General features: G+C 56.6%; 1 protein-coding gene across 1 annotated transcript in view; it reads right to left on the reverse strand.

The window, feature by feature from the left end:
* The window catches only part of DRC1 (dynein regulatory complex subunit 1), a 23,914-nt gene that overhangs the window by 9,988 nt on the left and 3,360 nt on the right, over positions 1–10,566 (reverse strand). Inside the window, exons 3-11 of the mRNA XM_009645269.1 lie at positions 9,827–9,917; positions 9,155–9,267; positions 7,521–7,704; positions 6,226–6,363; positions 5,392–5,478; positions 4,532–4,654; positions 1,211–1,350; positions 755–889; positions 403–632 (exon numbers count right to left, since the gene is read on the reverse strand). Coding sequence (XP_009643564.1) covers positions 403–632; positions 755–889; positions 1,211–1,350; positions 4,532–4,654; positions 5,392–5,478; positions 6,226–6,363; positions 7,521–7,704; positions 9,155–9,267; positions 9,827–9,917 — 1,241 coding nt within the window. The remainder of the gene's footprint in view (positions 1–402; positions 633–754; positions 890–1,210; positions 1,351–4,531; positions 4,655–5,391; positions 5,479–6,225; positions 6,364–7,520; positions 7,705–9,154; positions 9,268–9,826; positions 9,918–10,566) is intronic.

The raw sequence follows: 10,566 nt of genomic DNA on the forward strand, positions 1-10,566 counted from the left end.
TCAGCCCCCTGTCGACCAACCCCCCCAGGGCCTTTTCTGCCGGGCAGCTTTCCAGCCCCTCTGCCCCACGCCTGGAGTGCTGCCTGGGGTTGTGGTGACCCCAGGGCAGGACCCAGCTCTTGGCCTTGGTGACCCTCACCCCATTGCCCTGGGCCCATGGATCCAGCCTGACCAGGTCCCCCTGCAGAGCCCTCCTCCCCCCCAGCAGATCCACACTCCCTGGGGGACACCCCTTGTGACCGGCCGCCAGCTGGATTTAACTCCATTCACCACCACTCTTTGGGCCCGGCCATCCAGCCAGTTTTTTTGCCCAGCAAAGAGCATGCCTGTCCAGGACATAGGCATGACAAGATGAGGGGTTTCCCAGTGCCACAAGGGTGACAAGGGCACTGTGTGTCCCACCTGCCAGGACCTCCGCAGCCAGCTTGGTCGCCATCCTCTTCACCTCATATTGCCCGAGGGGGCCGACGTTGTTCAGGAACCAGTAGCAAGGCTCTTCCCAGGGCAGCCCCAGTTGCTGGGTGTGAATGATGCGATCTGCATCGAGGGCTTTCCGCATCAGCCCTTTGGCTTCCTCCTCATTCATAAGCCAGACCTCCGTGAACTTCTCAGCGTCGCTGACAGCAAAATGCCTGTGCAGAAGGGAGATGGCCCACGGAAGGAGGCTCTGTGCCCCAAAACAAGTCAGCTCCCCCCGCACCGCACTTAGGTGCTTCGAGGCCTCATTGTGGGTAGATGCCCGCGCGCACCCCACCTCATCCTCCTCTGCACCTCCTTGCACTGCCCCATGATCCGCTCACAGTCGGCTGCCAGGCTCTGGTTCTCCTCTCTGAACTGCTTCTCTTGGTTGGCCAGTTTTGTTCTCAGGTTATTAAGCAAGCTGTGGAGCCTGCAGAGAGGACAACAAAGCTGGGCATCCCCAAAGAGGCACCTTGGGGCATACCCGGCTTGTATTTGGGGCTGCTTATTTACTAGTGACTACTCAGTGCCAAGGCCTGACTGACCCTGACGCCGCTGGCACAGGTTGGCCATGGCCAGCCTGTTCAGAGTGCCCTGGGGATGGCCCTGCCCTGGGCTAACCCCTGCCCAGGGACGGGTTGGGACAGAGCTCATTGGCTTGTGCTAGGTGAAAAGAAAGCTCCACAAAAAATGGCATATGGGAGGTGACCGCAGGTAAGGCAGAGGCCATCTTCCAGGGATGGATTTTTACCGGTTGAGCTTCCTCTTCTGCTGGGATCTGATGATGGTGTTTTCCTCATCCTGCTTCTTAAGCACCTGAAGGTTGTACTCCAGCTTCTCCTGGTTCAGCTGATAGACAGCTTTCATCTGCTGGAGCTGCTTCTCCAGGTTCTGGCATTTCAAAAAACCACAAAAACAAGCCATGCCATGAGCAAAGGCTGCACTGAAGCCTGGATCCTACTGATCCTGCATCTCCAAACCTCATCTTCCCATGCACATTGCTCCAGCTAACCCCTGGCCATGTGGCATCACTTGTGGGTGAGTGATGGAGATGCTGGTTGTCCGTAAGTACACACTACGGGACCATGCCTGGGGAAGGGAGAAGAGACTGAAGTTGTACCCAACATTCACTCAGTGAGGCACTAATTTGGGCCTCTCTCCTCAACTGAGCCGCTGATTTTCCTGTCAGTTTTCAGAATTGCGTGTCTCTGAATTAACCAAGAGGCTCAGAAGTTACTCGGTGAGCTGGAGGAAGGAACACACAGGAAGACTGACCACACAAACTCCAGGTCTTAAGGAAACCAGAATAAAAGAACTAACTGACACATCTGTGATGGCAGTGTCTCGCTGCACAGCCCAGGGGACAGGAGAGAGGCAGCAAGTTCTTACCATTGCTCCTTGCCTCTCCTCCTGATAGAGGATGGATCTGCAACGGGGACATCTCCCTCAGCTTCCCAGCGCCCCGTTTGCTCGACAGCTGATGGAAAGGAAGAGTTGCTTCCTGGGCTGATTGCCCCAGTGTGCTGATGGAGCTCACACCCTACCGATGGTCGCTGCTCTCTGCCAGCCCTACGGCTCATTTGGAAGCAAGCTCGGGGGGAACACAGTGGCACGGTGACTCCAGGAGCAGGCAGCGTGACTGCAGGGACGGGTGAGAGGCAGTGACTGGGCCCAGCATAGTTTAATTCATTAGTACCTAAGTGTCTTCCATGCGCAAGAGGAGGCAGAAATCCGATACTGAAAAATCTCATAATACAGCACTTAACTGGGGAGGCCTGTAAAGACTTACTCCGTGATAGGAAGTGCTTGGAATTAAGCTGCTGCATGGCCCCAAATGACAGCGTCAGCCACAGGCTCAGCTGTGCACAGCAATCTGCACAGCAGAGACCCCCAGCGGGGGCTCAGGCTTGCTCTCGGCCCAGGGGGATCTCTGGGGGCAGGTAAAGGGTCCTGAGCCGTAGGCTCGGAGCAGGGAAGACACGGGTTAGCTGGCTCAGAGCTCTCCCGGGTAGCCCTATGTACAGCAGGGAGTGTACAACCAACCTGGGAAGAGACCCAGTCCCACTTGGCTAGGATGAAAGCTTGACTGAAGAACAGATGGAGGTAAAGCCCAGCAGGGCCAAGGGACCTTCTCCTTACAGCAGATGGAGGAAAGCCGTGGCCCAAACCACATATTGAAAATGCTGATTCCCATCTAGCAAAACTGGGGGAGTACTCAATAACCCCCACACCACAGACATCATCTTTAGGGCTTGGCCGAGCTCCTGCTTCAGAGATACCTCAGAATAACGATATCACAGGTTTGTCAAGAAAATCGGTGTTTCCAACTTCTCTTTTCTTATTCTTGCTGAACTGGAAGGGTAAAATCTGCTCTATAAAGCATTACACAGGAGGACATCTACTTCATCCCAGCTCATTCATAAGCTGTTCCCAACCCCCTGCGTTAAAGAGCAGCAAGCCACAGGCGCAGTCACTCCAGCTAACCAAGAAGCAAGTCCTTGCCACTTCTAGGCTTTCCTAGCTTGAAATTTCAACCCTAAATCTGAATGCCCATTTAAATCTTCCCTACCAAAACTCAACCCCATCATTTTTTTCTTGCATCTACAGTGGGCAGAGAAGTCGTGCTCTTCCTCCATCATGCAGAATTGTGCATATTTGTAGATTTATTGCCTCCCTACAGAAATCTCTTCCCTGGTCTAAGCAGCCCCTTTCAACCTTTTCTTAGGGGTCATTTGTCTACGTGGTCTGTTCTCAACTCTTTCCTCTGTTCCCAAGCGTGTTGCCAAATCTTGCCTGGACAAGGACAGGTAAGTATGAAGTAGAGAGGAATAATTACCTCCCCTGCCTTATACATAACCCCTCCCACAACCACAGCTAACGGCAGCAGGTCCCTTTTTACAACAGCCCCCCATCGCCGCCTGTGAACCTCCATCTCCAGCATGCGGCTGCCTCCCTCCCCAAATGGCTCGGAGCCATCTGCCAACGTTACACACTCCGTGTCACCTTCCAGCTTATCGATATAAAGGTGAAGAAACCACAAAGTCAGGACTGCCCTCCCTGGACATGCCCTTTCAGGCTGTCGGGGACCTTGCAACTGTAATATTTCACCTGAAGTTGTGCAAAACCTTCTAGACACCAGCCCTAGCCCGTATTTCCCTGGGCTTCCCAGGAGGACATCCCATGGGATAAACAATGAGCCTTTTGGAAGTCCAAATGCAAATTGGTTTCTACCGTGCGGCCTGGGAAGCAACGCACGATAACTAGCAGGGAAGGTGTCAGCAGCAGCAGGGCTCTCCGCTGAGCAGAGGAGGCTGAATTGGGCAAAGCCAAACCTGACAGCCTGAGGACCAACGCCGGGGCTGCCATGCAGGGGGCCAGCAGGATCGCAAAGAGCCACACGTGCACTGCTTTGCTGACACTGCTGCTCGCAGGGGATGCAGTGGGTTAGAAGGTATCTGTACCTCAGGGAAGCCAGGGCTACGAGGTCTGGATCTGCAGTGAGAGCCCCTCATTCAGCCAGCGGTGTGCCAGGGCTGTGCTCTTCCACTGCATGCCCTCCTACCTGAGTAAGGGCAAATTCATGACAGTTCTCGCACCAAGTGGACTTCATGGGCATGAGAGAAATCATGGGTCTATGGCTAGATGTCAGAGGAAGAAGCTCACACCTCCTAGGACCAGGACCCTGACAAAATCAGGTTGATCTGAAATGATCTGGCGTGAGGACACTCACACCATTTGATCCTCCTACTAATCATGATGCCAGATGTAGCAAACCCCTCGGCCTTCCCAGTTGCTTCATACGCCCTTGAGCTAGAGTTCATGTGCTGCAGACCTCTGAGAGCCAAGGACAGATGGACACCATGGTGTAGGACCCATGGAGGGGAGAGAACAGCAGCTCCACCACCCTGTTGACACAGGGCTGGGCTGTGCATGCTGAAAAGCTGAGATGACCAGCTACCAGCTGCAGCTTTCATACCATCCAGCTGCCCCGCAGAGCCAGGTACATGCAGAAAAGCCCAGAGGGATCTGTGCCACTGCCTCCCCACATGGCACACGCCAGCCTTTTCTGTACCTGCACATCGTTCTCCAGCTGCATCTTCATGCTGTTATACTCCTCCTCATCTTCCACCCGCAGCTGATTCAGCTGTTTCTCAAACTCTTCCACCTTCCTCATACGGGCATGCAGATATTCCAGCTATGGGCAACAGGAGAACGTCATCCATCAATGGTGACAGCTTCCTCCTGTGATCACAGCTCCTTTGGCTAGCCCAAAGCCAAGGTCAGGCATGGATAATTCCCCTGCAGAGCAGGCTGAAAACCTGCCCCTTTTTCCCCCACACTCCTGAGGAACCAGCCACCTCAGTGCACATGTGTCTTTCAAGGCAGCCCAGTGCTGGAGAGGAGCACTGGTCCTGGCAGCTTTTGGTCCCTCCCTCCCCGAAGGACCTGGGGGGGCTGGAGCATGTCCAGAGAAGGGCAGCGGAGCTGGGGAGGGGTCTGGAGCCCCAGGCTGCTGGGGAGCGGCTGGGGGAGCTGGGGGGGTTCAGCCTGGAGCAGAGGAGGCTGAGGGGAGCCCTCATCACTCCCTACAACTGCCTGAGAGGAGGGGGGAGCCGGGGGGGTCGGGCTCTGCTCCCAGGGAAGGGGCGATGGGACGAGGGGCACCGGCCTCAAGTTGTGCCAGGGCAGGGTGAGGTTGGCCATGGGGAACAATTCCTTCCCCTTGGGGCTGTCAGGCACTGGAAGGGGCTGCCCAGGGAAGGGGTCGAGTCCCCAGCCCTGGGGGTATTTAGAAGCTGTGTAGATGTGGTGCTTAGGGACACAGTTTAATGGTGGACTTGGCAATGTTTGGCTAATGATTGGACTTGATGATCTTGAGGCTCTTTTCCAACCTAAACGATTCTATGATTCTAAATTTCACATGGACCTTACCTCCTGTGCATTGTGGGCTTGGATGGCTTCCTCCCATTTCTTCCTGTTGTTGTCCAGCAGCTCTCGCCGCTCGAGCTCGAAAGCTTTCTGCGAAGGAAACAGAGCCTTTCACCATCATGTTGGGATCACTCGTTGCCAGCCTTACACTGGCCCAGGCCAGCAGCCTCCTGGAGAGCATTGGCTGCAGACTGGTGCCAGTGTCTGATGAGCACACACTGCCCTGATCTCTCCTCTCCACGCCAGGATTCCCCACTTGCAGAGACCTCACACTGCGACCCCACGGGGACTGTTGCTATCAGCCACCCAGAGCTGGGCGGGAGGCTCTTGGTGGTGGGTAGCTGGGTGAGTTCACTGGAAATCAGGGTTTGATGATTACCAGTGGAGCTTGGACAGCCAGCCACCCGATTCCACCTAGCATGATATTAAACGGGGAGAGATGCCCTCATTCAGCAACAAACACAGCTTTGAACCATGAGGGGAGACTCTGTGCTCTGCAGAAGGCAAGGCTGAAGAACCGCAGTGGTTCTTGCTGGCTTTTAGAGCTGAATAATCAGCCTTCAAGCAGCAAGAGCTTTCACGTGCTACTGAGTTGCGCTGCACTGAAGCACAGTCATTTGTGGCGTGGTATAAACCAACCCCTCAGTGCTCAGCACCACTCAGCATCTTCCTTGGCTGGAGTTCAGCCTCATTCACCCAGACATCAGCCCCGCAGGTCGGGACAGCAGTCAGCCCAGCCAATGTGAGGAGGCCAAGGCCTCTTTGCCATAGATCTGGAGAAGCAAGTGGCTGCAGGTTTTCCCATCGGACTCTTCCTCCACCACATGAACTGGCTACCTCAATCTGCAGGAGTTTGTGACGGTAGGCTTTCAGCATCATCCTGATCTGTTCCTCCATTCTCTCCAGAAGCAGGTGGATGTCATCTGACTGCTTCTTAATGGCTTGCACGTATTGCTCGTCTTTGTTTTTCAGCTCCTGGAGGAGGAGAGCAGATGCTGAAATCACAGAGAACCATTTGACCAGGGATCCTCCGGGCCTGACTGAGAGGGTAAGACCCAGATGCTGCCTGTTCCAAAGGAGGAGAGGTGATGAGAGCAGAGAGTCAGAAAGTCAAGAGCTAGTTCAGAGGGAAGGTGGGAGGAGAGACAGGTCATTGCTGCCAGAAGCTCCAGGTAAGGGAGTGGGAAGGGACATGCCTGCAGGCACACCAATCCTCCCCTGGGGGCCAGGGGACTTGCTGTGGGGAAGGCTTTCTTGCCCCCACAAAAACACTCCCCCTCTCTGCTCATTTGCTTTTTTTTTTTTTTACTGTGCAAGCCAGGACCTGCCAGTTTGTCTTACTGCTACCAGTGACCTGTGTGTCTGTCCCTGCACATTGAACACTGCCAGGGCACCCGATCTCATCGTCTGCACTGGGACACTGGCCTTGCAGCTCCTGGCACAATTTTGACCCGGACTAACCAACACCGCACGGATCTCTGCAATGAACTGAAGATCATAGAATCCTAGAATGTTTTGGGTGGGAAGGGACCCCTAGAGCCCACCCAGCCCAACTCCCATGCAGGAGCAGGGACACCTTGAACCACATCAGGTTGCTCACAGCCCCGGCCAACCTGGCCTGGAATGTTCCCAGGGATGGGGCCTCCACCCCCTCTCTGGGCAACCCCTGACAGGGTTTCACCACCCTCACTGCAAAGAATTTCTTCCTTAGATCCAGTCTAAACCTCCCCTGCTTCAGTTTGAAGCCATCCCCCCTTGTCCTGTCCCAGCTGGCCCTACTAAAAAGCTTGTCCCCCCCTTTCCTCTGGGCCCCCTTTAAGCCCTGACCGGCCACACTCAGCTCTGCCCGCAGCCTTCTCTTCTCCAGGCTGAACACCCCCAACTCTCCCAGCCTGGCCTCAGAGCAGAGGGGCTCCAGCCCTCGGAGCATTTTAGTAGCCCTCCTCTGGCCCCGCTCCAACAGCTCCATGTCCTCCTTGTGCTGAGGGCTCCCAAGCTGGACGCAGTACTCCAAGATCCAGAGGGATGGCTGAAGAGCCAGGCAGGGATGACTGTTGCTTTAGAACAGCATCCTCCAGAGCTTAAACCCTACCCCGTCCTTCCTGGTTGTCCCTGCCCAGGCCCCGCGCTACCTGCTGCAGGTCACTGCTGAGCTTGTTCTTCTCCTCCAGAAGCAGCGCGCACTGCTGCTGCTGCTGGGTCAGCACCTGCCACAGCTCCTGTGGGATCCGCATCTCCTTGGCCAAGGCCCACCTGGAGGCAATCTCCTCAAACTTGCGTGCGCTTGACTTGGCTTCATTCTCCAGCTTCTCTACCCTGCAGGCAGTAAGGAGCACAGGGCAAACGGGGAGCTGGGGCAGGGCAGCAAGGGCTTCGGCTGCTCCGGACATGACCCACACCGCAGAAGCACTTTCCTGCAGAATCCCCCTTGAATTCAAACAGTATCAAGACACCAGTGGAGCAGCAGCTTTCTTGCAAGCTTGTTGGAGCATCATGCAAGGGCAGAGCAGACATCCTGCAGGCCCTTCTCTCCAGGCAGGCATTTCCCCTGCTCTGCCCTTGCACCATGCTCTAACAATGGCTTACCCGGAGGAGAAGAGACCAAAGAGCTCAGCTCAAGCAGCAGCCACCTTTGCAAGGAGTCCTAGGCCTTCTGCTGAGCAAGCTGACTCTGGGCTAGAGGTGATGGACCACTTTGCAATCCCAAACCTGCTCTACAGGCAGTTTCTAGACAGAGCACGTGATTCATTAACGAGATTCCCACTGGGAAACCATCTGAGGAAGGGACACAGCTGGCCTCCCATAAAATGTGCCTACAGTGCCCTCCAAAGGCAGTGGGAGCAAGGACTCCGTGATTCCCAGCTGATCCCCGAGTCCTGCGGACAGGGCTGGAGGAGTCAGTCCCGCGGGGACTGCCCAGCTCCGCTGGGGAAGCAGGACAGCTTTGCCCAGGAGGGCACGCAGACAGGGTCAGAGAGGAGTCGAGGCTGGAAGGGCTTCGGGAAGTCACCGGCGCCCGGTCGCAGCGGGATTAGCTTCCATGTCAGAGCAGGTTGTGCAGGGCCTTGCCCAGGCACGTGCCGAGTATCTCCAAGGAGGAAGATCTCTACCACATCCCCCAGCTTCTGACCATGCTCGCTGAAAAGACCTTCATACCCACTGTCTCCAACTGGCACAGCCCCACGGCCTTCCCGCTCCTCACGCCCAGCCCGATGGAGCTGCCCCAGCGCATTCCCCTGCTCTGGGGAACAACAGCCCCTGCCTCCAGGACTGGAGGGCAAGCGCTGGGAACAGGCCAGTTACTGAGCCACCTCTTAGCACAGCCTGGCACCGTCCCCACCCCGCTGTCACCTTGTCCTGGTTTCGGCTGGCATACAGTTGATTTTCTTCATCCTAGCTGGCATAGTGCTGTGTTTTGGATTCAGTACCAGAAGGATGTTGATAACTCACTGATGGTTTAGTTGTTGCCAAGCAGTGCTCAGACTGCTCAAGGACTTTTTGAGTTTCTCCTACTCAGCCAGGGGCAGAACAAGCTGGGAGGGGGCACAGCCAGGAGAGCTGACCCCAACTGACCAAAGAGCTATTCCAGACCATGGAATGTCATGCTGGGGGGGTTGGTTGGTCAGTCGGTCACGGGGAGAGTGATCGGGGCTCGGGGAGTGATCGCTGCTCGGGATGGGCTGGGCATCGGTCAGCGGGTGGTGAGCAATTGCCTCATCTGTGCTGCTCCCTCCCAGCAGCGCAGACCCACCGCGCAGTCTCTCACCTCCGCAGCTTCAGCTCTGCCTCCTCTGCCCTCCTCTGCGTTTCCCTCAAGTCAGCGGCCACCTGGACATTTGTCACCATCTGCATGCCATCGAAGAGCAGCTTGGCCAGCCTCTGCGAAGGAGGTGGGACACATCTCACACCCAGAGACCTGAGCTCTGCAGGAGGGGATGCTGGAGCAGCCCTTGCTACACTTGCACAGGGCCCGGCTCCCATCCCCACGCTGAGGTGCCTATGGGGACCCATTATCCTCATCTTCCCAAGCTATGGTGGGGTTTGATGAGCCCTGCAAGGACTGCAACATGCCCGTGAGTACTCCCACTCCTGGAAAGCCCGGCAGGCCACCAGCCCCAACAGGAACATGCCCAGAGCACCTCCTTGTTTTCCTTCCCCTGCGGCTGCGGGTGGGGCTAGGGGTTTGGGTCAGGGTTTGGATGCATGGTGGCAGTCCCAGATCCTTCGAATCCATGGGCTGTTGGTCACAGGGAAATCGTATCCCCAGGATCCAGCCCAAGAACCACCCCCCACCCAGTCCTAAGGAGCTCCTCTCCCTGCTGCTTCTCACACAAACACTGCTGTGGGACACTGACCACCACGCAAAGCTCAAAGGAGGGCAAAGCCAAATGTCGAGAGGTCAAGGGCCCAAGAGGACCTTCCTGTCCTACTGCCCCACCTGCCCACTCTCCTCAATCTGCTCATGGCTCCTCCTCTGCTCTTCCACCTCCTCAGACACCTTCGCCTCTGCATCTTCTCCAAGGGCCGCCCTGGGCAGAAAAGGGGAAAAGACGGAACGTTTTGCACTACACCATCTGCCTCATGCTCACACATGGCCTTGGATCCGGCATCCCGGCCCAGACTCTGTGCTTCGGCACAGCACGCTTTGCTTCAGCCAGCTGCTGCCCGGAGCCATTTCAGGGTTGGCGCCGATCCCACGCTAATTCCAGGGGATCAGTCCAACCTAAAGGGAAGGCTCTGGGATCAGGAAGGATAAACCAAGCCTGGCTGGCTGGGAGCAGAGGTTCCTGGCCTACATACAGTTTGGTACCGGGGCTTGGCCACAGCACCCACAGGCCCCTTGTTGTGGTTCCCTCTCAGGTGGGAGAGGAGATGCTGGTTCCAGCCACAGTTTTCCCCAGGCTGGGGCAAGTCAGGACCCTGGCCCAGCCCCAGCTCGGCAGAGGGCGGCAGCGTGCTGCCACTTTGCTCTGCTCCCACCCAGCCTGCAGGGGCCTCCAAGCCTTGGGAGCGGACCCCCACTCAGTCCCACTTTGGGCAACAGGAACCCCTTCACTGGCGGGTCCCAGCTTGGGGAACAGGCTCGGCCTGAGCCAGGAGGCCACTGCCCCGGCGCTCATTTTGGACAGGGGGGCAGAGGCTCCACGGCAGGGCAGGCTCTTTGGGGAGGGGGGGTCG

This window comes from Egretta garzetta, unplaced genomic scaffold, assembly GCF_000687185.1.
Source record: "Egretta garzetta isolate BGI_Z169 unplaced genomic scaffold, ASM68718v1 scaffold218, whole genome shotgun sequence".
Lineage (NCBI taxonomy): Eukaryota > Metazoa > Chordata > Aves > Pelecaniformes > Ardeidae > Egretta > Egretta garzetta.